The sequence below is a fragment of the Acanthochromis polyacanthus genome, chromosome 17 (genome assembly GCF_021347895.1).
Source record: "Acanthochromis polyacanthus isolate Apoly-LR-REF ecotype Palm Island chromosome 17, KAUST_Apoly_ChrSc, whole genome shotgun sequence".
NCBI classification, from domain to species: Eukaryota; Metazoa; Chordata; class Actinopteri; family Pomacentridae; genus Acanthochromis; species Acanthochromis polyacanthus.
In genome coordinates, this window is record NC_067129.1 from 7420321 (window position 1) to 7447671 (window position 27351).

The 27351-nt window shown below is 39.6% G+C and overlaps 1 protein-coding gene across 2 annotated transcripts; it reads right to left on the reverse strand.

Annotated features, from left to right (window-relative positions):
• Positions 1-1670: 1670 nt before the first annotated feature.
• On the reverse strand, positions 1671-27334 carry lars1b (leucyl-tRNA synthetase 1b). Of its 2 annotated transcripts, none has more exons than XM_022219469.2 (32): positions 27191-27334; positions 26791-26912; positions 22393-22480; positions 22180-22260; positions 21685-21828; positions 21313-21474; positions 20869-20981; positions 20637-20700; positions 20333-20421; positions 19903-20128; positions 19547-19634; positions 18555-18631; positions 18337-18390; positions 18082-18222; positions 17722-17799; positions 17425-17510; positions 17128-17193; positions 16150-16232; positions 14744-14882; positions 14263-14475; positions 13428-13485; positions 13051-13114; positions 10500-10683; positions 9689-9779; positions 9388-9528; positions 8433-8573; positions 6729-6839; positions 6383-6493; positions 4955-5059; positions 4006-4101; positions 3619-3751; positions 1671-2742 (listed from the first exon to the last, which is right to left on the reverse strand). In XM_022219469.2, the coding sequence occupies exons 1-32, from the start codon at positions 27194-27196 to the stop codon at positions 2537-2539; spliced, it is 3561 nt and encodes a 1186-aa protein (XP_022075161.2). In that variant the 5' UTR covers positions 27197-27334; the 3' UTR covers positions 1671-2536. The 2 variants fall into 2 exon arrangements, with proteins under 2 accessions (XP_022075161.2, XP_022075159.2); XM_022219467.2 differs by having other exon boundaries at positions 6729-6842.
• Between the last annotated feature and the right edge of the window lie 17 nt (positions 27335-27351).

Below are 27351 nucleotides of genomic sequence, written 5' to 3' on the forward strand. Positions count from 1 at the left end.
TTAACTGTGCGCCCCGCTAATACGGCAAATGCAGACAGGGCAGATGCACGTCAGGGTGCGTGAACAGTTTCCTTGAGCATAAACTAATGTGGACGCATTCATGCACTTGATGTAATCGCACCAGAAGTTGAGAAGATCCTGAAGTCTTGCAAATAAGTACTTGCACATCTAAAACATCTGATACCACAAATTATGTGCATTTGTAATCATTAAGCTCCAACAAAAGAAATCAAATCTCTCTGTTTCACCCATGACATTCACTGTTTCTAATAAACTGATGTGTTAAAAAAAGATGTTCCACTTACCCTTAAGGCACAAACACAGACTCGCACAGTGAAGAGCTGGGAAGTGAGAGATGTATTTTAGAAGCAATGAAACACCCGTGGTTCATGTGTAGAGGGGACCCGAGCATTTCCTGTGTTCTGACATTGACCTTTAAATATAGATTGATACACAGTACGTGTGAAAATGGGAGAAGTGAGGGGAGCTACGTGGTGGAAGGACACGTAGTGAAACTATCATAGGTTTGGGGGCTTAGTCGGGTCACAAAACAGCCAGAAATGTAGCAGCTGCATGACAGCTGACATTTTTTATTTGATTTAGAAAGCGCCCAGGGTGATGAAAATGCACTGTAGTGGATTACTCTTCTGTGGGTTCTTTGATTAAAAAGGTTTTCTGAAAAGCAGATTCTAATATGATTATTGTCACTTTGACTAAAAGTTTTTAAGTCATTTCCCCCCTTTAAACCACAAATAAAAGAAGTGCGAACTCCCTGTAGCAGAACTGAAATGGAGACATTTGCTTGCAAAATCTGTTGTGCGCAATAATAAAAAACTGTTATATTAGATACAGAGGATACATTCATGACTTAAAACTTCATGCAGCATTACCTTTAAACACAAGTAATGTGGCATTTAGGAGACAGTGAAAGGGCTCAAGATTTCACTACTCTTAAGTCAAGGTGTAGCAAGTCTAAAAATATAGTTCCAGCTGCATTTCTATCTTCAGGCTAAAGGACGGAAACACACATTTACGTACAGGCTAGTTAATTAAATTATTTTTACAGCACTGGGCGACTGCTAGGCAACGAGCAGGAAATGACACATTCTGACACTGGAGTTCAACACATAACTGCTTTCTGTTTGTTTGTTTGTACTTAATTTTTGGCACTTCTCAAACCAAAGAAACACACTGTTCTAATTAATCAGCTGCAGAGATGCCAATAATGGGATTTTATTATCTTTGGACAGAGGCTGTTCCCCTGTTTTTTTGTGTTTTTGCTAAGCTGTTAGTTTTAATTTTCAATCTTCCAGCTTAGTCTTCAAGAAAGCGACTGAAGATTTTTCCCTGAACTTTTCCCTTTAGATCGAAAATAGTACAAAAGCGTAACAAACATTTTACTTTTTCAGTCAACTGAAAAGGCATATTAGTGATTCCACCTCCATTGCGCATTCCGATCTAAGTCATCAAGGTGTCTGCACACTGAAATCTCTCATCTCCACCTCCTTCGCTACATTTAATACACAGAAGTCTCATCAGAAGAGTGTTCAAGATCCAATGACTCCCCCTAAAAACACAACTTGAGTTAAGTCTTATTCTTGTGGGGAACACTTGTCTTATTTGGTTATGCTCTGAAGATAGAGAAGAAGAGGAAGAAACAACATAGGGGCTTCATATTTTCATCTGTTTTATTACTTCTCTGGAAAAGCAAGACAAGCACTGTCCCTGGCTAGAAAATAGGAAAGCTGTCTGACAGGCTGACAAAACACGAAGCAACAATATGCCTCACCTTCAATGTGTCAGACAACACAGCAGACACATTACCATCTATATGAAAACATCAGGCATTCAGGGGGGTGCAGGAGCAGTCTAACAATGTGCTAAAGTAACAAAAGCAGCTGGCCAGTGACAAAACAGGACATGTTGGTGGATGTTTTTTTCCCCAAAAAAGATTTGTTTTAAAGCTTAATTCCCTATACGTGATAACAGTCAGGAAGAAGAGTGGACGAGTGAGAAAAATGAGATTAAACTTTACAGACGATGAAAAGACACTGGCGACCAGGGTTCGTGTCCTGAGTCCTGCAGAACAGAATACAAACTCTGGTGTTATGCTTCCAAAAAATTCATGTTATAAAATAGAAACTTTTGCGATAGACTGGGGATATTGTCAAACTGTCTCTGCACCCCTTCAGCACAGAACTGTTTCAGTAAGATAGCCAAAACCCACATCTGAATGTACAATAACTGTATGCGTTGTTTTAAAACCAGAATAACCCCAGGTCACATTGAGCAGTGGGCAAAAAATGCTAAAACAGTCAGATGATATGTTAAATCACCACCACCACCATGGGCTGTAGGTGTGAGAACAGAAACATTAATTATAAAACATTAATACACCTATGAGTCAGAGTTCTGCGGCCTTGAGTGAAACTAACCCATTTTATTGTAAAATTTCAGGATGCATTTGAATGTTTTTCCAAAGATTCGCTGCTGAACGTGCTCCCATGCACCCGAGTGTGAGACAGTGAATGTTACTCTACTGGATCAGATAAACCATAGTGTCCCCGATGTCTACAGTGAGGCCGTTGTCAGCCAGAGTGACTCTCTTCTCCTCCAGATTGATGTTGAACACAGATTTGTTGGAGATGGGCAGTTTGCCTTGTTCCTCCTGTCCCAGCACGGGCACCCGGCGAGGTCCTAGTATGGGGTCTTCGTATCTCATCAGCTTCACTTTGGACAGATCTGGTGGAAGAGAGAAGACTCAGAGGCAAGGAACGACAAGAGAGAGAATAAAAATGAAAGGAGAAAAAACAGAATAATGGGCAAGTGGTGGAGCCCAGACACAGCAGAGGGATTAGGGAGTAAGAAACAAGGGTGCAGACAAGAACGGGGAAAAGAAAGAGATTAAAAATTAAGGGTTGAAAAGATTGAGAAATCAGAGCAAAGACAGGAAGGAGGCAGGATGGAAAAATGAGAATCAAGACGGCAGGCAGAAAGCCGAGAGAAAGGGATAACAGGCTACAAAGAAAACTGGGTCATTTATTGAACTGTTTTTACATAACCTCATGCATTTCAACTTTATTCTGTTTGTGTTATTTATGCCTCATTTTGAACTGCCTTTAAAAATTAACAGCAGCAGGCTGTAACAAAAACAATGGACAGATGATGCAGCTGGAACAAGTAATATTTAATTGACTTTTTTCCCCCAATTACACTGAATTGATCACTTTAAAATTACAGCTTTGAAGTGAGGACGTTGCCTCAGCTCTGGTCTCTTTGTGTCTGTTCCTTGTGTCTTCCACTTGCATGTCAATTTGGAGGTACTGAGAAATGAAGAAGTGGGATGTATAAACTGAAAAATAAGAGGGAAGGATGCCCTCAAACATAATAGACCTTATTCATAGCAGCCACATAAAACAGGAGACCAACACAGGTGTCACTGGCGACTGTAATGAAGGATCTGTTTTACTTCAACACAGAGACTTCATTACTCTGATTTGTAAGATGTGTGTTTACCTACTTCATGTCAAAATAACTGCAGTGAACAAAGATTTATTTAGTGTCACAAAGCTCTCAATAGATTTTCAGGTTTAACAATTTTATATTTGCTTTACAAACCTTTGATGAGTCTGTTGACCTTGGATAGTCTTCGGATTATGCTGTCTTTGCTGTCCCCCTGTCGGATGTCAACCTTGGTCGAAAACAGGCCGTTGAACGGTTGAGGGTTGACCAGGGACACACACACTCCAGGCTGAGGAGACAAAAGCGTGACACAATGCCCAAAACGCAATTAAAATGTTGGTTTGAGTGCACAGCATTCATTTTGTTAATCACCAGAAGGGATGCAAACAGCGAAACAAACAGGAAAAACATGAAGAAACAGAGAGAAAACACAGCGAACAAAATGAGGAGAAATGAGTGAGTAAAAAAAGTAACTCAAAATTCTACCTCCAACACTCACAAAGTCAAACTTTGAGCAGCCAACACATAGCCAAAAGCGTTTACCTCTGATCTGAAAACAGAGAACGGTTTCCCTGGGCAACAGTCCTCCTTCACTTTGTCATCAGCCTCCGATGCAAACAAGACATCAATCTGCTCCAACTGTCGAGGGGAAACAATGTGAATCAAAAAGATAATCAGCTGAGCCGTCTAGTCCACAGGATAGTGTGTATACAGGTGTGTCTGGCAAATGCTGGGGGTGTTAACTAGGCTCCTGTAGTGACCTAACGTCAGGCTTTGCACTACTCTGTCACATATTCCCTGGATTAAAAATCTGCAGTTTGGTTCTTTAAAGACCAAGGTGACTAAAGCTAGCTTGAATCGTCAGAGCAGTTTTTACAGCAGGAAAAAAAACTGTCAAACAGCCCACACAATCCACATAAACCTATTCTCTGCAGACCAGTCTTATAAAAAACCATTTGTGAGGTAAGTAATATATCATCCTTTTTCAGTCCTACATAATACCTCATATTTCTGTCCTGATGTATTTTCTCTCATCAACTTATCTCCGGCTATGATTTATCAGAAACATGGGAATCTGATTCAGGTTATTACTTTGACATACATTATGCAGAAATTTCCTTTTCTGCTGTTAAATCTGTGCTGGTTTCCCAAAGTCTCTTTGGGACTTTGGGTTTTATTCTTTTGCCAAGGCTAAGCTTTTGTGCAGACTAAAGTATTAAGGGATTTTCTGACTGTCAAGTGAGCTCAGGATTGTCTCAAAACATTTGCAAAAGTATTGAAACCCGGCTTTAAAGTCGAGGTATTTCTGAGCAAACTAGAATGCTGCAGATGCATGTTGACAATTATACGGAGACAACAGAACCTAATCACATAAACTTGACCACTTTCAACTAATAGTTTTGCTCCTTGTGTTTATTGTCTAGCCTCATCAAATTTAGCATCATTCTGCATCCGACACTGAGCTCACAAAAGCTCAGGAGTGGCTGCTTACCTCCAGAGAATTAGTCAAGTAGACCAGGTTCTCCATGAGAACTGACCGCTCATCAAACTCCAGCTCCAGATCCAAAACCCTGGGACCATTCTTCTCCAGGTTCTCCTAAAGAATAGAAAGTAAAAGCTGCATGGTCAGAATCCCTGATACAAGCACAAACGATCAACACACTTGCACATAACGTCAACTCCCATGAAGAATTAACAGCATTCAGTTGATATATATTTAACAAACCTGCAGCTGAAAGAATAATGGACAACGCAGTATTTCAAGCTTTTGTTTATAATTCAGCATTACACGCAACGTTCATTGTTATGTTAATGCTCTCATTATGAGAATCTTAAGAAAAAAAAAGATCTGTGAGCAAAAGATGCCAAAACAAACGATCAAATGTGGAGAGGCGGGAGAGGAAACAAGCTTGCATGACCAGCTTGAAAGACAAATCACAGACGAATCCAAAGCTTATCATGATTATTTATTAGGCTCATTCTCTTTCATCACTGCAGTGAAACAGCAACACCTGAACAAAGCCCAGAGCACCTGTGAGATATGACATCTAAAAATCTAATAAGCAACGTGCTTCTAACCATTTACTACCCACTTGAACGTGACTGAATGAATACACAGTTTAATATAAAGGAAACAACAACTGCAATGATTCCTAAATTTCAGATTTTAGTGATTTTTTTTTATTCTGTAATACCTGGGTGTATCAATGGATGCTCCTTTAGCTAAGAGTGATGCAGGTTGCAGTGTGATAGGAATTAAATATAACCTGTGTACAATTGTATCTATAGACGAAAGGTGAGAATAACAACTGTGAATCAAAACATACAGACCTGTAGTCAAGCTGGTGATGGGGGGAAAAAAAAAATAAAAAAATCACATTTTTATGGATGTTGTAAACAAACAGAACGAGGCTGAGACAGCCTGTCAAATGTGTGTTTTGTCGTCTTTCAATCAAACAACATATTGAACCTATTCCTGGAATTTCTTTGCTCGAATTGATTTACCACATTGGCTGCAATTTTGTCATTGTGCGACAAAAAAAAGGAGACATAAAAAAAAATGTTTTTGAAGATGCAAACTCTATTTCGATCAAATTACCAGAGCACACTTTGAACCAATCAGAAGCTGCGCTGTGTGTAAACACAAAAGATGAGCCACTTCATGGACAAGCTGCACAAACAGCTCCTCAGGGAGTAAACAAATCCAATTCAATGAAAACAGAACACAAAAAAAGACGTTAAAAAACACAAAGGAGGGTTATCTGTGTGCACAATTCTGTCATTAAAGTCAATATTTAAAATAATAAATCATAGAAAGTCCTAAACGTGATGCAGGTAGAGAAGAGCAGAATGAAGGGGAGGGGAGTGGACGTGTCTTTACGCAGATACCACAACAGTGTCACCCTTCCACCAGATTTACCTTGATCATGGCTACAAAAGGCATGACTCTCTTCATGTATTTCTTCAGTTCAGGCAGGGCTCCCAACTCGCTGGCTATCACTTTGTTGTCTGGAAGGACACCATTGTTGCTCTGGACAGATGCAAAAAAAATTAAACAAAAGTGACAAATAACTGGGCCAAACAGGAACAGAAACAAGGATGCATAGAACAGCCAAACAAAAACACAGCTTTAATTAATATAACCATCTAAGATACAATTCTGAAAATACGCCTGGGCAGGAGTAAGCATTTTAGTGCATTACTATGGGCCTCTGTACTTCTGCAAATAGCAAACAGACAAATGGCAGCTTTTGTCTGTTCCTCACCTTGTAGTGCTTGCCGAGCAGGGATAAGGCACTGTGTTGCCATGGAGGGTAGCTCTTGGCTACGTAGATGGTGCAGTGGGAAGGCTTGGACGGGGGCTTCGAGTCACTTTTCTGCTGAAGAAAAGCAGGATTTAAAAAAAAAAAAGCCTTTCCAAATCCATCTCATTTATTTATATAGTCAGAAACACAACACAAGGTGGCCTCAATTCAATGCAGACTGTGTTTGGATTATTCAAGAAGCCAGCTGTTTCTGTTGTGCGACTGTGTGATCTTCTTCAGCAAACATGGGGCTCTGTGAACTTATTTTACGTGACAGCTGTCAAGTCTGTTCTACTCATGTACCATATGTGTTTCCACAAACGAATCCTGATATGACAGCGTATTACCAGTGTAAATAAAAACGAGATGAAGCTGCTTACTGGACGCCTAAGATAAATAAATGGGACTGCACAAATTCTGTCAGCTTTATTAGAAGTTTAATAAAGCACACAATGCTCATTCTGGAAATCAACCATCACCCTATTTTGAAATTATTAATGAATTATTTTCAATTATTTAGTTTTGCACATTTACAAAATCGTGTGATGATCGAAACTGTGGCCACATGTTCAGCTCTCCTCACCCTGGTTGACTGGAAACTCACTTGACAACAAAATATATTTGCCTCTGAACAAACGTCATGCATGAAAACTTTAAATAATAAACAGACTCTCCTGTCTTCCCTTTTCTCCTCTTTCCAATCCTACAAAGCAACAAGCAACAAAACGTTTGCAGGCAATCAATAACAGTGGCCTGGATGCCTGAGATATCGGCTGTCTAAGATTTTGTCAATACTCGTTTTGCTTTTCTCTCAGCTCCCTACAGCTACCCATTGAAGAGGCGACCGGTTAACAAACAATAGACTAACTTTCCTGCTGTGAACATAACACAGACTTAAGTCTTCCAGGGTATCTAAAAGGATACAGGATGTTGTTGGAGAGTCACAAAGAGACAGCATCAATAATCCACAACTGCCACATGTTAGATTGGGAGGTGTGGACTTATAAGAATAAAACAAAACAAACAAGCAAGACAAAAAAACAACTCCTTTTGTCATTCTATTCATTTTTTGCTCTATTTCCAAGTTGGTAAAATACATGTTTTTGTTAAGTTTAGTTTCAAATAAATTTGTTCAAAACTTCACATACTGTTTTGTTGTTCTTCTGCAAGTAGGTAAAGACACAAACTATGCAAAACAAAGCATGCAGCTGACCGTTTATCTTACTAGCAAAATGTTTTATTTGACAAAACTTGAGTTTTAGTTTTGTGCTTGTTTGAAAGCATTTAGATTAAACTGCACACTAGATTCAGATATGATAAATTGCTGCAAAAACCCAGTCGCTACTTGTGCCTGCTGGTGCCTAATAGTTTCAAGCTTCTTATTGTGGAGTTGTTGTTGTTTTACCATTTTCTGCATCACTGTGCTCCAGATCAAACAGCTATCAAACTGTTAAACAACACCTGAGGGAGAGAACATTTTGACACACTGCTGCCTACAACTTAATTACTAGATTAATTACTTAATGAACACTTTCAGACAAGTGTTGGATTTCATACAAACTATTAAAAAGAAAGCAATCAATTCTGAAATGACTATTCATTTGCACAATTCATTTAATAAGCCATTACAACCGTGAGGTAAAGTGGCAGGAAGACACAGTTTACCTTGTTTTTGGGAGGAAGCATGTATGCTTTTAGTCTCAGACGGAGGTCGTGTGCGGTCTCCATGAGGTACTGAGAGGAACGAATCAGAATCTCGTCAACTGGGCCAGCCACAGGCCATGAGGCCTTCATCAGAGAGCCTGTCTGTAAGGCAGAAAGGGGGAAAAGGACGCATGAGGAGTTAAAAATGTTGTTTTGGTTTAAAAAAAACACTTTTATTGTGGCGAAAAGCAAAACCAAAAAAGCTTGAGGCACACCGGAGCTTCAGAAACCCATTAACTACACAGCCAGAGGTCACACTGCCATCATAACAAAACAAGCAGACCCACATTAAACAGGCAATGTGCAAGAATCCCAGACTGATGTGTGTACCTATGTGTCCACTGAGTGCCTCTTAGCTCTTTAGCTAGTGGTGTTGAACACATAATTGGAGAGAATACCAGTTGTGGGGCTTTTGTTGTTGCTAAGCGACAACTGAAAAACCTCCAGCATAGCAGCACTTCTTCATATTCATAAAATCTGAGTCTTAAAAATATTCTTGGCTCCCTGTGCTAGTGGATGCATGTAACACTGGGAACATTCACTTCATACCGCTGAGAGGCAGAAGCCTGGAGTGTGAAGACAGGCTCCCAGTGGACATGAACATCAACAGAGGGAATAGCTTTGCAGCCATTTCACACAGGTAAATGAACAAAAGGGAACTGTGCTACTGCAAACCTACAGGCACCTGAAAATTTTAGCTTCTTCATCCCACATGTACTCATGAATGTAAATGAACACAAGGAATTAAAGTGTTTCATCTGACTGTATTTCTGAGTTACTTGAAAGTATACAGTGAATTTAGGACTAAAAACAGACAGGGGGAGAGGAACAAAGTCAGACTGGAACCCAGTCAGGGCACATGGGACAGTCAAAATGTGAAAATAACAGCACGGTGCTAAATCTATATGCTTCTTACCTTGCCCAGGAGACTCCAGGTGTATTCACAAAGGTGTGGACAGATGGGGGCCAGCAGCAGAGTCTGTCTCTCTATGAACTGGAAGACAAGATCTCTGTGCATGCCTTCGATGGCCAGCTCCCGATACTTGTCTTTGGCAGCCTAAAAACACACAACAAAATAGTTAAAAGGTTTATCAGTCCTGTCATCGGCTATTAGATGTCCTCTTCTGTGTGTTAATGCTACTGTTTTAGCCCTCTCTGTAGTGTGATAATTGGATAAGAGAGTCTTTTTTTTTTTTTTTTTTTTACAGAATATTTACCTGGAACTCAAAAAAGCCACTCTTCAGAGCCTCCTTGTACATCATCTTCTCATAGTGCTGCTCGGTCTTCATGATACCTGCATTCATTTCACTAGACAGGACATCAAATTATTTTGATCAGTTTACAAATTATCAGCACTGACTTATAATAAAATATCAGGGACAAAATATTCCAAAGAAACCATATACCCTCTGAAAGACTAAAATATTTTCCTGTTTCCTGCTTTCATTTCTTGCCTATGAGTACCAAGTCACAAAAGCTCATAAACTAACAAAACAATGCAACGTACAGGGAAACAAATTCACTTCAAAAACAAGAATAATGAAGTCCCACAATTTCAAGATCGTCTACAGAAATAATGTGTCTCACTCGTGCTAATTATGGCATCAAGATTCAAATGATGATTAAAATAGACTAGAGATGAACAACAATTTTTACAGTAGATTAATCACTTAATTATCTTAGTAATTAATTCGAAAGTAGTTGGTTTTACTCCTAGCAGTTTGAGCATTTGCAGCATTTCTTCATCTTATATGAAGAAATTGTTGTTTTTTTCAAAACAGTTTTTCAACAGTTTTCCTGTTTTCTAAAAGACAGTTGGGTGTCTTTCTTCTACAATGAGTTCAATACATATTCCAATTGATAATGCTTCTTTTAAATACGGCAAAAAGATGCTGGTGTTCCAGGATGTTGAGCTGTGTTATCGAGGTTCAAAGTCAGCTCTGCCTTCTCCATGACAAGAACCTAAAACCCTCTTGTACGTGGCCTTGCTTCATATAATGATTTTAGTTTAATAATTTAATTATTTACCTGGCAAAGACTCGATCATTGAAGGTGTCTGCAGGTCCCGTCCTCAAGTTCTTCTGGTTGGCAATCATCTCCTTCACCCATTCCACCCAAGTGTAGAGGCGCAAGATGCCAGCGTCAGCCATCGCCTCCACAAAGTTGGCGTCCTCCACTGTGTCCCCAGCATCGGCTAGAGCCAGACGCATGCCTGAGACAGGAAATGAAGAGGTGTGTTAAACAGCAGAAAGGAGTGAGAGGGTCGAGATGATATGTAGTTCTGGTCAGTGTCTCTGCTCTCGATTGTAATTTGCTCTACCTAAATATTCCACTATTTAGGTCCTCTAATCATTTGACAAGCACCGAACAGAGCACCGCTTTTGTCGTCTGCAAAACACTTTCTGACAGGTGAAGTTCAGAGGCTTTGTGAAAAATTTCAGTCTGAGAAAATCTCAGATACCCAGCAGACATCACTACATGCTCTTAGACAGGAAGTCAACATAATACATCTATCTGCTGTCAGACCATGAAGTTCTTTACTCCCACGGCAGGACAGCTTCTAGAAACACAAGAGACACGTCTGTCTATTATTCAGCCCGTTCAGAACATAAAAACAAAAAAAAGGTGGAAATAATAACCACAAAAATAAACAAACACTAGAAAAGAAACCAGGAATGATGGCTAGACAAACCCTGAGGTATATTAAGGGTAGGTGGGATACTAGTTGTAATGCGAGGGGAAAAAGATCTAAGCGAAAGATGACGGCTCAAAACAAAGTCAGACATAAAACCAATGGAGATGAATAACATAAGACTCAAATTCTGAAATCTACTACACTTGCTTCTGGTGCAGAGAATATTTTAAATATACACTGCCTTCCTGGTTACAGTTTTATTACAGCGTGCATATTAAGTTAATCTACAGAATTCATTACTTGGAGGCGGTCGCATTTTTCCTCCCTCCGTCTCTCTCTGTTCTTTTCCCCACGCCCTCATGTTTTCTGCTTGCTGCACTTTTGTCTGGTCTCGTTGGTCTGACTTGGAGCGATCACTTGGCACTGGACCTTCGAAACACCGACCGTGGAATTGATTAGCTGGTCTCTCAACGCAATTGACAAGATTGTTGCCACAAACAGCACGGGCCTAGGGGAGCCTACCTGCCCGGACGGGAGTTTCGCCTCTGGTTACGTGATCGACGCCTGGGGGAAGCGGAAGGGGATCATGGGGATCACCCCTATCCGTGGAAGATGTTTATATATTTGGATTTATGATGACAGGTCTGCTGATAATTGGCTTGTTCACGGGCCTAAGCTTCTGGAAAATTAGGATGACCGCAGATAGAAACGACGTCCAAACTCTGCTGGTCTTCGCAAACGATCGGATCAAGGCTGTTGCTGACCGGAATGACGAACTCAAATGTAAGACGGACAATTTGCTTGGTGTGACTGTTGATTTGAGTTGCAAAGTGGATGCCATCAAGGTGAGGATCGCCACAGCTGAGATCTAAAAGAGTTGAGAGCAGCTAGGGGGAAAGTGAAATTGTTCCTGTCCCCCGCCTAAACAAGAAGGATACTGATTATATTCTGGCGCCCCTGGAACAATAACAAACTCCTCTGGAAGTTTTTCATGGCCAAGAGATAGCTCTCCTAAACACCCCCACCCCCAAGGACACTTGTTGACTTTTGGACCGGTCCATCCGAGGACGTCTCCATAGCAACCTGCTGTGTTATCGCTTCCACCCTCGCGAACTGAGACACCGGGATCTGGGACGGAAGGAGATTGGCTACACGCATACACACACACACACATCGGACTCATGAACTGAGGACTGAGCTCACATTCACACACACATGCCCATCCCCCCTCCCTTCCGCCTCCACAAGCTTCCCACTCGTGATGCAGTGGTCAGGAAACCCGTGCGCAGCGCACTCTGGCGCAGCAGCTGCATAGGAGACCAACTACTGTGCTGAGCTCCCTCCCCACTACCCCATCCTTTTCCCAACTAGCCTTGTCTCATGTCATGCTTTGCCTGTTGCGGGTTTTTTTTTTTCAGGTTCCTTCTTAAATTGAATTTCCCAACATTGGAGGTTTCATTTGGTATAACAAACCTTTTTTTCCATTTTACCCTCTGCTATCCCTACCCGGATCCCAAATGTCCTTTTTTTTTTCTCCCTTTTCCTCAAGAAAGACAGCGCTCCTAGGCGCAGCAGTCAGAGCTGCCATTGGCTGGGCAGCTCGAATGAAATTTCATTGTATATGAAAGTGTGCAATGACAAAGTATCTGTGATCTGGAGTGCAGTATAAAGGCCCTGACATATATGATAGCTCATAACACCCAAAATCAACACTTCTACCTATCTTATGCTTTTAAAAAAAAATTTATCCTCAACAGGGGATAAAGAAAGCGTACAGTATAATCAAGTTTAATGGCCTGTGCACTGAGAACACAGTAATCACCTCTGAAAGTACACGTGGCGTGTTTTTCTTCTACTACAAGACAGATATTTTGAAAAGAAAAAGCACAAGGTAGGAACTAGAAAGAGGAGGGAAAAAAATAAATCAAGAAAAAATGACTGTACCGTCGGCAGAAAATTTTTCAATGGCTTGGGAGAGAGTGAGGAAGTTTCCTGTTGATTTGGACATCTGGTTAATAATAAAAAACAAAAAAAAACAAAAACAGATGTTAGAATCCAGAAGTATCCACCTACATGAGTTTAAAACAAAGCACAGTGCAATACATTTATAAATTCAAGCTAATTTGGTGTTTAAAAAGAGTGCAATTTCAAAAAGTTTAGTTTTAGCTGCAAAATGTTTAATTGTAATGTTTTAAATCAGTCAGTTGTCAGGTTAGCAACACAAAAGAACACATCAGATGGACCAGATCTTTTCTCCTGACAGTATAACCTTAATAACAAAGACTTCAGAATTAATATATACAGATTAATATTTGACACACCTTTTCAGAGTTAAGAAGCAGATGCCCATTAGCTCGCACAGCTTGTGGCCACTTCCCACTGTAGATGAGAGAAAATGTTCTAATTAGTGTCATTTTCTCCATCAACATAATCAAGTTAACCTCAAATGAAGGTTGCTGATCCATGTTTTACATTAATATTTTTTAAGATCCCTGAAATCCAACGACTCTTTAGTAGAATGAAACTGCAGAGGGAATGGGGAATGCGTTAAAAATCATTATCATGATGTCAGTGACATTTTTTTGTAATTGATATATCAAACACAAGGATAATATATTGAACCGGGTTCAAATGCAAAGCTTCACAATAAAGAAAACTTTTCTCATGACAACAACAAAGCGACTAAAGTTTACTAGCTTTAATTATAGTTTGCTCGGAATTATTAGTTTGGACACCAGATAAAGGAGAAGTAAAACAACATAATATGATCACACACTTCAGCCAAACAGAAATGTAAAACTGTTCAAACCTAAAAGGACTGGTTACCAGGCAACCAGCGCAAACACTCAAAGTTCAGAGTCTAAGCCAAGAATTAGTCTGGTACATCAACCATAAAATGCAGAATTGTTGTTTTTCCAGTCTGGCTTTTGTATGAATTGCACAAATGAGATGTATTTTGTAGAGCGTGTTTGCCAAAAATGTCAAAATATTCATTTAACAGTCAATCAACTTAGTTATTTACAATTTTTGCTTAAAAAAAAAAAAACAGGCTCTCCCGTAGGCATGATAACTGTGAATTCTAAGACGCTAAGAATTTAGTTCCTCATATATTCCCTCCTTCTCTCTGTACTGCTCAGTTAAGTGGGGAAAACTCACCTGTCTTTGGGCCACATAGCCACGTGGTTGTACAGGAAATAAGACAGGTGGTTGGGAACCAGGTCTTTGCCAGACGCACGGACATCCACCGGGTACCAGTACTCAAACTCCCTCCTCAGCCTCTGTAGGTGCTCTTTAGGGATGTCAGTCTTGGGGAATGGAGACGTCTTAAAGAAGATGAAATCCCAAACCTCCCTGGTCATCTGCTCTGGCCTGTGGGAAAGGAAAAAAAAAAGAGTCAAGATGGAAAGGAGTGATGTATTGGGTTAACATGAGGAGACAAGGAGCAGTTAAATGCTCAGCGTGACAATATGTTTTTATATAATCCAGTATTTGAAAGTGTGTACTTCACTTCCCTTTGCTATTTTCAGTGTGGAGAAGATTACAGATTACACAATGGATGCATCGGTTATAGTTTAATATCAGTTTATTGTTTTGTACAGACACGAGCGTGTTTTGCGTGAACGTGTTGTATTCATACTTGATGCCCAGTGGTGAGCCCCCCTGCCCGTTGAGCACACCTCCCTGGAGGAGGTGGGCTACCGTGTAGAAAGCCATGTAGATGGTGGAGTCTGATAGCGACTCAATCAGCCACTGCTCATCCCAAGGCAGTCGCGTTCCTATGGTAACCAGGGGACGTGCACACATGCAGACACACACACATCGACAGAAAAAGACACGTACACAATCAAAAAAAATGAAAGAAAAATATAAGCAAAGACATTTGTGTTGAATTTGCCATCTCATCAAGCTGCTTACATACTAGTGCCAAGGAAAACACTAATGCAGAGGAATATGGCCTTGGCCTCATGGTACAATTCTTTATAAACAAACAGATGTAATTTTATATTTTCCAATAAATCAAACCAAACCACAAGCAGCTAACCTGTTGTTCTGACAGATGCAACAGCTGCTTTAACTCATGGATTTTTGCGAATTTTCCTCAAATTTTAATTTTAACAATTTTTGCCAATAAGACGTTATGAAAGAAAAACAACTCATTTCGCCTCAAATCTGCTAAGCTCATGTTTGTGAGTTTCCAGTAAGATTCACCTGAGATCTTTTACGATGATTAAAAACTACTATAAACTTGAGAAGTAATTAATTTTCATTGGCAGTGGATGTTTGTCTATGACAATACACATTTTGGATGGCTACACTCGCACACTCTGTTTTTACATTCAATTGAACAAAACTTTAAAACAATAAAAAAAAAAAAAACATAATTTGTGTGGCAGAGAAGAAAGACACAAGGGACCAATAATTCATAAAACGCAAATATTATGAGACTGGGTCACAGTCAATGTGTGGCTTGTAGATTTTCCTGTTTGAAACAATTGAAACAGCACAACTCACCTCTGTCTTATTAATCTAAATCCACAACTTGTTTGCAACTTTGCACTTGAACCTTCAGGCAAAGAGTAAATTCTTTGGCCTGTACAAGTGAGACTAGAGAAAAGTCTGCACAACATGTACCTGAGATGTATATTAAACCTATTATTTGTCTGGTATGCTGGCTGGAGTGACTTCGAGCTTCATATCCTCATTTCTACAGTAGGATTCTCCAATGGGCCTAGACTGTACTGTACTGGCCTGTACAGTGTGCCAGCTGGCCTTCAGTCTGCATCTATTCCTGTATGAACAGAGGTGGACTGTTGCTAGGTGCTTTATCATTAGTCCTCTGTCTCCATCTATAGACCAAAAACATCACTCAAATGCTAACTCGAGAAGCTTTAAGTCCTATTCCTCTCTCACAGAGTGATAAAATCGATCCTAGTACCAGAAAGGTGTTAGCTTTGACTGAGATGATGATGTAACTATTATCAAACTTACAAACATTTTTACCGTACACACAGCCACACACACACAGAAGAGGACATCACTTACCAAGGCCATAGGTACGAGAGCAGGCATGTTCCTGTAGCCAGGCCAAGGTTGCCTCAAAGTTTCTCCTGGTCTCGTCACAGAATCTGTGTCGTATTTTACAAAATAGAGCATATCAAATTGCTTTTTTGACCAGTTTCTCAGTCGTTCTGGAAGTTAAAAACATGAACTTTGTCATTTTGATTAATTGTAGACACGTTTTAAGTAATTTTAGACAAATTTAGATTCACTTCAGACGTACTTCAGTAGCTTGAAACAGGGTTTTGCTGTTTTGAAAAACTTTTTTACAGTGATTTTAAACAATAGCTTGGTAAGTATTGACAAATCTCCAATTATTTTAAACATTTATTGTCTCAGAATAAATTTCAACTCATTCTAGACAAATATTTGTCATTTCAGAGACACTTCAAATAGTGTTTTCCCCATTTTGGACAGGTTTTTGCCATTTTGAGTAATTCTGAATGTATTGAAATGATTTTGGATGCTTTGTGGTCATTTTGAACAGATTTAACATCTTTAATTGATCCTATTAATTACATGCCCATCAGCTGATTGATTTGGTTCCACAAATAAAGCTGACATAACTGCTGTTTTAATATCTAATAGTATAAAATAATGTTTATGTTTTGTGGTAAATGCAGACATAGCACTCTTTAACGAGGATCAAGGATTGTGTTTATTTTTTAATATTTCTGAATGACTCTTTCAGCTGTTTTGTCAGAAAATAGTTAAAAATGTACATTAGAATATATTCACTTGTAAAAGTAGTTATTTATCTTTTTAGATTTATGTGTGGAAAAAAAAACTGCTTTCAGCTTTCAGTGTGGCAGACAATTAAGTACATAAATGTATTTAAACACCCTGTATAAGATTTTCTCAACCTTTGCAAGAGCCCTGACAAATATGCCAACATTCTGCAAAAGCAAAGAATTCTCTGAATTCTTTAAAAAGAATTCAGAGAATCAGAGGAAAGAGTCTTACGTCTCCAAAGACTTGAGGGCTTCATTAGCCTGCTGTTTCCACTCAGCATCTCCGTAGTCCAAATACCTGTAGGACACAAATAATACTTGCATGACGTTTATCAAAGATGCTGGAAATGGCATTCAATGTTTCAAAGAGCTACAGCTTTATCGCTATTTCTTTAAGTTTTGTGCCCATGATGAACAGAACCCATTAACCAAACAATACTTAATGTACGTAGCTTCAGATCCAGATTCAGGTCCCACATGAAAACAGTTTTGTCAGCTTTTGTAGTATTAGCATTCTTGCAGTACTCACCACTGATCACAGAGAGCCACCACGCACTCATCAGCTGAACGTGACATGACCTGTTTTTCTGGCTCCATGTAGATCATGGCCTCACCCTGTGATGAATTAGCACAGAGCCAACATCATTAAAAGTAAACAGAAACCATACTGCACATATCTAGGAAGTTTTGCATATTAACTTTCTAGCAGAGATAAGAAACATCAAGCATACTATAGAATAAAGTCAAATTGTTTTGCATATATAATATGACTGCTATTAATTTTCATTTTCAATTGATTTTAGCATTAGAAAAAGAAGTGTCTTACTTTCTCCACCATCATCTTCTGGATTGGCTTCTTGACATCCTGAACCTTCTGTCCCTTGTAGCCCTCAACCAGCATGATCTGAGGCAGGAATTCATTCACAGAAGATCATCACCAGTTGTATCAACAATAAGTGGAAAATGCTCATGTTTCTTTCAGCAGTAGACAGAGCCAAACTATCTGAGGGCAACACATGATAAATAGCCAGTAGATAGCTAATTTAGTCTGGCCTTTGGGTGTGAACAACTTGATTTCTGTGTGGGAGAAAAACAAAGTCCAATCCACAGGGGGTTTCCAGAGAGGTTGTATTTTGCTGCCCTATGTATCCGTTTTTTTTACTCATTAAGCACTAAGGGCACTCACCCCTTCATAAAATCCCTTCAGGTAGACCTTCTCCTTGGCCTCGGCCAGCTTCTCCTTGTCATTCTGGCTCTGGATCTTTAGCTCATCACACACTAGTGGAGCTGACAGGTTCCCATAGCCTGGGATGTCTATGATCGGTACCTGACGCACACACAAGTAGAAAACAAACATTAGTGCATTTATCATCTGAGGCTGAATTGGTAGGTTCAGGGGAGCCAAAGAGAATTCAAATCCACTTTCATTAGTTCAGCTTACCGGCTCAAAAGGCAACACCATCTTGTCCTCAATTCCATACTTCTCACGTAGAGCCTTTTGGAAATGCATGAATTAACAGAAATATCAATAAAATGCTAAATGTAATGTTTGCTTAAAGAATGGACGTGATGAGTTTGGTCCAAAAACATTTTTTGCAGGTACAAAAGCTTGGCGAGTTCTAACAGAGTAGATGGGCACTTATCTATAAATCACATCACCTGTTTTTTCTTGATGTCCCTGAGAGCAGCAATGTCATCAGGAGCATCAGACGGTACACTGGTAACAACCCCGGTGCCTGAGGAAAAGACAGACAAGGCATGGCAATGCAGAAAATTTATAAGACGATGCTGTAATTTGCTCCGTTCTACACACATTCAAAGATATTAAAAAGCCAACGCTGCCACGCGGCTACACTGATGCAACTAATTAACTGAGGAGACAATGAGGGGACAAATAAATAACTGTGATGTGGAAACTGAGATTTACTGTTGCTCATTACCCTCCATAACCTCTCAGAAACAGGATGACACGCTGGCCATGAGAGATTCATTCATATTGAAATTCTGACATTTCACCTTAGCCATTTGGAAATTCCAATTACGACCATGTACAGAAATTCATCAACAGGAAACATGAATGCAAATAGACAAACTGCACGCCTCGAGCAAAACAGACAAGAAAACATAGATAACGCTGTCTTCTAACAGCATAGACACACGCAATTAGGTCCATTTCGTATGTTTGCAAATGTTCAACCCCCGGGAAAAAACAACCCATTACTTCCATCCTTTGACATCACAGTACAACACTTTTGAATTCCACCTTGACCTTATTGTGCTATTTTGAGAACCTGGTATTTTTCCATACACTTCTCTAAGACCATAGGACCAGATTTAAGAAAATATTAATGATAAACCTAAGTGCACAAACCTTGTTCTCTACACAGTAACAGCTAAAGGAGCAAGAAGCTGGGAAAAAAAATTATCTTTATAAAAAAAAAAATGTAGTTCCAGTAACTGTCAGCTACGGTTTTCTTAAGCTCAAAGGAGAGGAAGATGTCACACAGTAGGATATTCCTGTTGCTTGAGCAGCACTAACCAAGAAGCCTGTGAACAGTTGTAGCATCGCAACTAAAGGGACAAACTGCTGGCATTAAAAATAAACAGATATATCTAACGAATGTATTTCATGTAGGTTTCTTGAGCTGTACCTTTGTCCTCCTTGATGGTGAGCATGGGCAGAGCATAGATGATCTTGTAGGAGGTCAGAGGAGCACTCAAAGCACTGCCAAGGATATCCTACAAAGACACAAAAATGCTGGAGAGCCTGATTTGATTCACACTGTGCACTGTACCCTATCCTGCTGTGAAAATCTGCCTGGAGTCATGTGATTCTTTTGGTATACAGCATGAATACATTAGACATTTAAACCAATGTTTTGCACATGAAAATGGGTTAACTGTTTCTACATAATATTAGTTAGTAGTGTTGAACTAAATATATGAAAAAATATTTCATTAAATTCAATTGTCATAGCTGAGTGCAACAAGTAAACAAAAGCAGTACCTGTCCCAGTATTTCCATGATCACTGGCACAACTCCATTCTCCTTAGTGAAGCCTTGGAAAGACATGTTTCTGGCAGACCTGCTGGTGCTGATGAAGATGTCTCCGTTGTTTGTTTCAAAGGCGACATACTTCATGTCAGGCCTCACCCAGCAGTTGGTCTGACCAAACATCGTCTCTGGTCTAAGAGTGGCAGCCACCAGGAAGATGTTTTTGCCTTTCATGCCACTGTGGGGAGAACAGCAAGCATTAGAACTTTACTTCTGTCTCAAGTTAAGACGAAATCAAAGTACTATGTAATGAGAATTAAAGTCATTATCCTACTTCTAAAGCTCCTAGGATAAATTTAAGAACATAAAAGCTCATTTATGCAATAGTATCCTCCCAAAGAGGAGTCACTGGCAGTACGGTGTTCGGTATTTGTGTCGTTACCTGCTGTAAAAGACTTTGGATTTGAATTTTGCAGTGTAAGGTTCAACAATCTTCATCTTGATGAGTGTGTACTCCTGAGGTCCAACTCCCTGCAAGTGAAGTATTGATGTAGAAAAAAAAAAATGAACGCTGGTCTTTAATCACCAGAATTTTAAATATGAGAGGGTTTTTATGTAACATCAATAAAACAAAACTCAGCATGACCAAAAATGTCGTCATTTATTTTTTACTGATCATAAATAATCATATAACAAATTACTTTTTAAAAACTGATAAGTTCTTCTATGGAGCTGAGTAAGTTTACCTCTCCGGTCTGCCTGTCATGGTCCATACATGGCTGTCCATCCTTGGGGGAGTAGATAGTATACCTGCAGAGGAGTAGAGAATATTCACATTACAATAATGAAAGAACACACAATACAACATCAAATTAAGCTGCCCAGGGGTATTGTATATTGTCAGAAAAAACTTTCCTTTCTTTGTTAACTTTGTAGAACAAGCAAAAGAGTTACATACAGATGTCAATACCATCCCACCTTTTGCCAAACTTGATCTTTTTTCTCTCTTTCAGAGTGACAAACTGCCACCTGACAAAAGAGTCGTAGAAGGGGTTCACATCTGTGGTGATGAACGAACGCCTCCAGTCCACCTAAGAGGTAAGATCAACACCAGGATTTAAACACAGCTGACTAAAATGAGTAAGTAAGGCTTGTCTTCTTTCTGCTCCCTTTCATTCTAGTTTGGAGAACGTTTGTATTTACATTTTTTTTTAATTTGACAAATGAATGAAATAAAAAATAAAATAAATGTGTTTTTTTTAAGTTTTGTTGATTGTTTAACTGCGACATTGCATGAATGCTCAGTAGTCAACTGTAATTTACTCTTAAAAGTAATGCTAATCACAACAGGGTTCAGACACAAGCCCAGAAACAAAACACAGAAGGACAGGTATTTGTTGCTGGATTATTAGAATTAGTCACCTTGACTCCCATCTTTTTCAGGTCTTTTACAGCCAGAGGAGGGAAGTACTCCAGCCAGTGTTCAGCGTTGGCAAACTTGACAATCTCATCGTCTTTCAGGCCCAAAGATCTCATGATGTCCCACTGGAAAGTGGCGGTTCCAGATTTGGCTGCTGCTTTACTCTAACAGGGAAATAAGAAAGATAAGAAGGTAAATGTAACGCTAAACCAGTTGATATGTGGGTAAGAAAGCAAGAAATTATAAAAAAGACAAATATTCAAAACAACTGCTTATTTTGTCCAACAGGTTTTGATAACGACGACCATTTGAAATTCGAAACAAACTAAATTTAGCGTGGAAAATGTTAATAATTTTGGCATTTAGATTCTGACCTTCTTTCCCTTTGCTTTCTCCTTGATGATGATCTCATCAGATGTTTTGGGCTTCTCCTTCTCTTCCTCCTCTTCATCTCCATCTGGAAACTGTGGAGGGTTTCCATAAAGCTCCATCTCTCTCTTCAGTTTGTCTGCACAGGCCTGGTGGATAAAATATAGACTTATGGATACCAAAATGACTACCAAGGCAGTGTGTGTTGGTGAGAGAATTTAAGACAGTGGATTAGTGGCAGAGATTAATTACTAAAATATTCATATAATAGAATATTAGCACTGGTTATAATAACCTGTATATTTTCTTTTTACAATGAAAAGTGGTAGGACTTTGTCATATGTTAAGCTCTGAAAAAGAATCTGCATTAACCTTTGTTAAAAGACAAAGGTAACAATTATCATACCTGAAATTGCTTTCTACCACAGTGAGTCATTGCAACTGAACTGAACTTTATATAATGGACTGAAGGAAAAAAAAAGAAAAAAAAAGACACTCACTTTGATTGGCATTCCTGTGCAGTGCAGCCCAAACGGGAAGAGGCATTTCTTCCCCTTTAGGGCCTGGTAACCAACACCAAACTGCAAGAACATTAAACAGCAGCAGATAAGAAACCAGTGATCCCAAGATTTGAATCTCAATCAATCTATCACAGATGTAAATCAAAGGTAAGTATTCAGTGTTGAACCGTCTGCTTCTATGTGAAACCTTACCTCACACTTTGACAAGCTGAATGTATGGCCAAGGTGCAATCGGCCATTCATGTAAGGATAGGGGAAGGTGACAAAGTACTTGTTTTTGCTGGAAAGGACAAAAAAAGACAGTTAATCTTAAAGACAAAAAGGCTTTGATATTTGGTATTCCTTTCCAAGCACAAAGTTGTGACCTGAGAAATACCAACCATTAGTCTAAACCCCAAGGGGTGTTTTTTCTTCTGTCATATTTTTACTCACTGCGGGTTAATTTTTCACTGCAATACAAAGTTCTGTATCACTAGGAAAACAGTACAACAACAGATAGAAGGATAAAGAACTCCACAATGCTTTTTTATGTAAGATGATAAAGTTATAATGCAATACATCTTTAAAAAAAAAAAAGAAAGTAAATCAAACTTGTAATCACTATGCACAACATCTTCCCAAGTACAAACAAGAGTTAAAACACTAGAAAAACATGGTGTCTCTGCATGCTATAGACGTTTAACTATTTGCATTTTACAGCCTCTATAAATGAGCTGTTTTCTTACTATTCTGGTCATTAACTCTAGAAAATCATTTCACCATGCTGAACGCATCTTCCAACAACTTGATGTCATCATGATATCTTATTAGGGGCTCGGGCTTCGACACGAGCCACTCTCCTCTCCATTGCAAAGCAATGGGAGGAGAGTGGCTCGTGGCGAAGCCACGAGCCACTATTGTTCTCCTGTGGCGTTTATTATTAGGGGCTCGGGCATGAAATGCCAGAGGCCCTATTGCTCTCTCTCTGGGCTTCTTATTATTATTCTTCTTCCGCCTAAAACTTTGGCTCGCTACTCCTCCCAGGGCTTTGAGAAATCACACACAAATTATATATCAGCGTATGTGGTTTTATGGGGAATCGATGGCTATCTATTTTCTAAGACATTCATTCATATTTGCCAGAGTTATGAGCAAAAAACTGCATTAATTTTCCACATACACATGAATGGGATTACTGAATCACTCAGAGTGAAGACTCACCTGTTTTCACAACGCCACTGCTTCGCCATACTTTCACCTAGAAACGTCATTTAACCATCAAAACGTAGTGATTTCTCTTGTCTACGCAGGGATGTATTTTATGTCATGCTGACATTTACAGGTTTTGCTCAGTGAGTCCTCAAAAAAGTGAAAATTCTCAAAATCTGCTCTCTCTAGAGTGTGTCACGTGACTTTGTAGAGTGGAGCAGAGATGCAAAATCCGCCTAAAACTTTCACGATTGAATCGCTCTCACGACCAAACCATAAATGCTAGGGAAATGAAATTCGCCCAGATTGTAGACAATTTTCCTGGGATTCAAATGAATCCAAGTTTGAAGACCTTGCTCTTTTTGAAGTGAAATGACAGGCAGCAGTTTACAGCAAAGTCGCACCGTTCTCTCCATAAGAACCAATGTAAACTGAATCATCTGGCTCATGGAGGGACAGTGTTTTTTAAATCGCTGTAACTCGGTCATTTCTCTCAATATTTGGAAAATAATCATATCTATGGATAGCCACAGCCTTCCTCTCGCTCACGGTCATTTTAGTTTTCAGCTCGCATTAACGGTTCGCCCACAATTAGCGCCAGAACGAGACGTTGCGCGGTGCTGCTGAGAAGCACTTTTCTGCTGTCTGTGGCAGGCACCGTTGCTATGGGGGCCCATAGCAACCGTCCTTACACACGCGCAGGCATGCTCGCACGCACACACACAGACTCATTGGTGTGCCACACCCACCTTCACACCCAATACCTCCACAGGAGCTGCATTTCAGCCTGAAAATCACTGAAACCTCTCAGCTTCACACAGCCTTGAGAGCAGGGGTGTCAAACTCAGTTCCAACACACCTGATTCAAATGATCAGGCTCGTTATCAGGCTTCTGCTGAGCTTAATGATGAGCTGATTATTTGAATCAGGTGTGTTGGAAGAGGGAAACATCTAAAAAATAGAGGATAGTTGACATCCAGGAACTGAGTTTGACACCCCTGCTTTAGAGTAACTCCAATCGAAATGTTGACCAGGTGAGATCTTCATGTCTTTCCCTTTCAAAATAAAAGCACAGCACAATTTCAAAATAAAAGCCTGTGATGGGCCTGAAAACACCAGTTAAACCTCTCAGCTTCACACAGCCTTTACAATAACTCCAATCCAAATTTTGACCAGGTGAGATCTCCCTGTCTCTGCCTTTCAAAATAAAAGCACAGCACAATTTCTAAATAAAAGCCTGCGATGGGCCTGAAAACACCAGTTAAACCTCTCAGCTTCACACAGCCTTTACTCCAATCCAAAGTTTAACCAGGTCTGATCTTCCTGTCTCTGCCTTTCAAAATAAAAGCACAGCACAATTTCAAAATAAAAGCCTGAAACAGACCAAAAAATGCCAGTTAAACCTCTCAGCTTGACACAGCCTTTAGAGTAACTCCAATCCAAATTTTGACCAGGTGAGATCTTCCTGTCTCTGCCTTTCAAAATGAAAGCACAGCACACTTTCAACATAAAAGCCTTTCACACACCGGAAAACACCAGTTAAACCTCTCAGCTTCACACAGCCTTTACAGTAACTCCAATTAAAATGTTGACCAGATGAGATCTTCCTGTCTCTGCCTTTCAAAATAAAAGCACAGCACAATTTCAAAATAAAAGCCTGCGACGGAGTGGAAAACGCCAGTTAAACCTCTCAGCTTCTCACAGGCTTTACAGTAACTCCAATCCAAATTTTGACCAGGTGAGATCTTCCTGTCTCTGCCTTTCAAAATAAAAGCACAGCACAATTTCAAAATAAAAGCCTGCGACAGACTGGAAATGCCAGTTAAACCTCTCAGCTTCACACAGCCTTTACAGTTTCTCCAATTAAAATGTTGACCAGGTGAGATCATCCTGTCTGTGCCTTTCAAAATAAAAGAACAGCACAATTTCAAAATAAAAGCCTATGATGGACTGGAAACGCCAGTTAAACCTCTCTGCTTCACACAGCCTTTAGAGTAACTCCAACCCAAATTTTCAACAGGTTAGATCTTCCTGTCTCTGCCTTTCAAAATATAAGCACAGGATAATTTCAAAATAAAAGCCTGTGACGGACCAAAAAATACCCCTCTCCTGCCCAGCTCCGGACATGCACCCATCCCGAGCCCCTCCCACGATTTCCGCACCAGCGGGAATTGTCTAGTTGATGAAGTATGTTTCACTTTGATCTGTGTTGTGGAATGTCATCGATGTCAAGAGAATGAGGAAGCAGACTCAGGTGGCTTAGGTTGAGAATAAGGTTTACTGACATCAGGAGAAGTGATACAACAAAGCAGCACAGTTCATGTGAGCATTGCCGGATTCAGTTCTGAGTATTGTCCTCGATGTTTGGGTAAATATTGTAATTGGGGAGGGGATGTCAGATTTATATTATCTGCTCAGGCACGTCAGACTAGACAATATCTAATCTGGACCAGGTAAGCTAGTCGTGACATGTCTTCTTCCTACAGCATTTGTGTTTCTCATGGCCATATTAAGGTGAGACAAGATCTGAACATGCTCACAACCTTAGTTCAGATTAGTGAAAGGGGAACAGGGTTCAAGGGTGGTAACCTGTAGGAGAATATGATATGACCTGTAGGATGATTTAGGACGGCCTCAGTTAACTGCTGCAAGGAAATGCCTTACTAAAGGGGAAAGAGTGATCTCTCCTTCACAATCTGTCTCTCCTATCTGCTCTACATGAACACAGCCAGCAATTCACATAAAAAGTCTCAGAATTTTTTTTTTTAAAAAAACAGCAGTCTCCGTTGTGCTTAGAACTGCAGAATTTTTCAGATTTTTTTTTTTTTTTTTTTACAGGATCTAATGTTTATTTGTGGAGAATTATTATATAAAATACACATGTAAAATACAGTGTTTTTGATGAAATATCATTATTATAACCTTACTTTTGGTTATCTTAGATACAGCACTTAACACAAGATTCATTCAACAAGAGTCAGAAAGTTAAACATCTGATGTTTCTTTCTGTTTACACAATTTACTGGCTTTGATAAATAGTGTAATTTTATTATTATTGTACAGGAAAACATGGCTTTTAAGCCCCTGGCAGGTTTTGGGGCTCAGCCGGTCGCTGTTTTTTCTTTTTCTTTTTCAATGGCTGAACAGAGAACAACTACATATCTGTTACAGTATTTATTGTGAAAATGGATGTATTATAACTAGTTGTATCAGGAATACGTCAGAGGGAAGTACACCTGCAAAAAATGCCCTGACATTCCTGAACACAACAGTCTCACTGAACTGCTTTCTTTCCAAATTATGGTACAAGCTACACATTAAAACCACCTCAGTGAAATGTATGAAAGACTAAAACTCTTAACACAGGATTCTTCATGATACCGAGATAAAGTAGCTACTCACTTTGTGCTTTCTCCAACTGTTGTCGGTGCATCTTGCTCAAATGCTTTGTCCTTCTCCCATTTCTCCTGGATTTCTAATTCAATCTTTCTCAAAAAGTCCAACTTTGCTGTTCCTTTCCGCTCCTAGAATACAAAGTCGTGTAAGATTATGAGTATATTACAAAAAAATCCAAAACAAATGAGCGCTGCACGTAAACTATTTATCTTCTAATCAAGAAAACCGCTGTTACATTTAGTTTAACTTAGTCACATTTCTAATTCTGCAGCTGGTTCGGCAGCTCATGTTAGCTAACTTAGCTAACAGCTACAGTAAGATGATTGCACTAAGAGAGAACGTGTCCACTTCCTTCAGATTAGCATTAGCCATTTTGAACAGCACATAATTACAATATTGAACCTACCGTCATTTTGTCCCAAAACTACGATATATTTGCTATTCTGTTGTTTAGACAGAAGAAACAGCAGAACTAGTTTCCAGTTTGACAAGGGAAACCCACGCCACCGGTGTCTGGCTGATGACACCCACAATCATCTTCCCGCGAGTTTTCTGGGAAATGTAGTC

Bases quoted from the DNA above. Each gene is read 5' to 3' on its own strand.
- lars1b (XM_022219467.2), bottom strand. The intron at 22,481-26,790 runs GTGAGTAGCTAC...TGTCCTTTCCAG, and splicing joins ACAGTTGGAGAAAGCACAAA to CAAAAACAAGTACTTTGTCA. The intron at 18,391-18,554 runs GTGATGTGATTT...CATTTCCAAAAG, and splicing joins GGGACATCAAGAAAAAACAG to GCTCTACGTGAGAAGTATGG.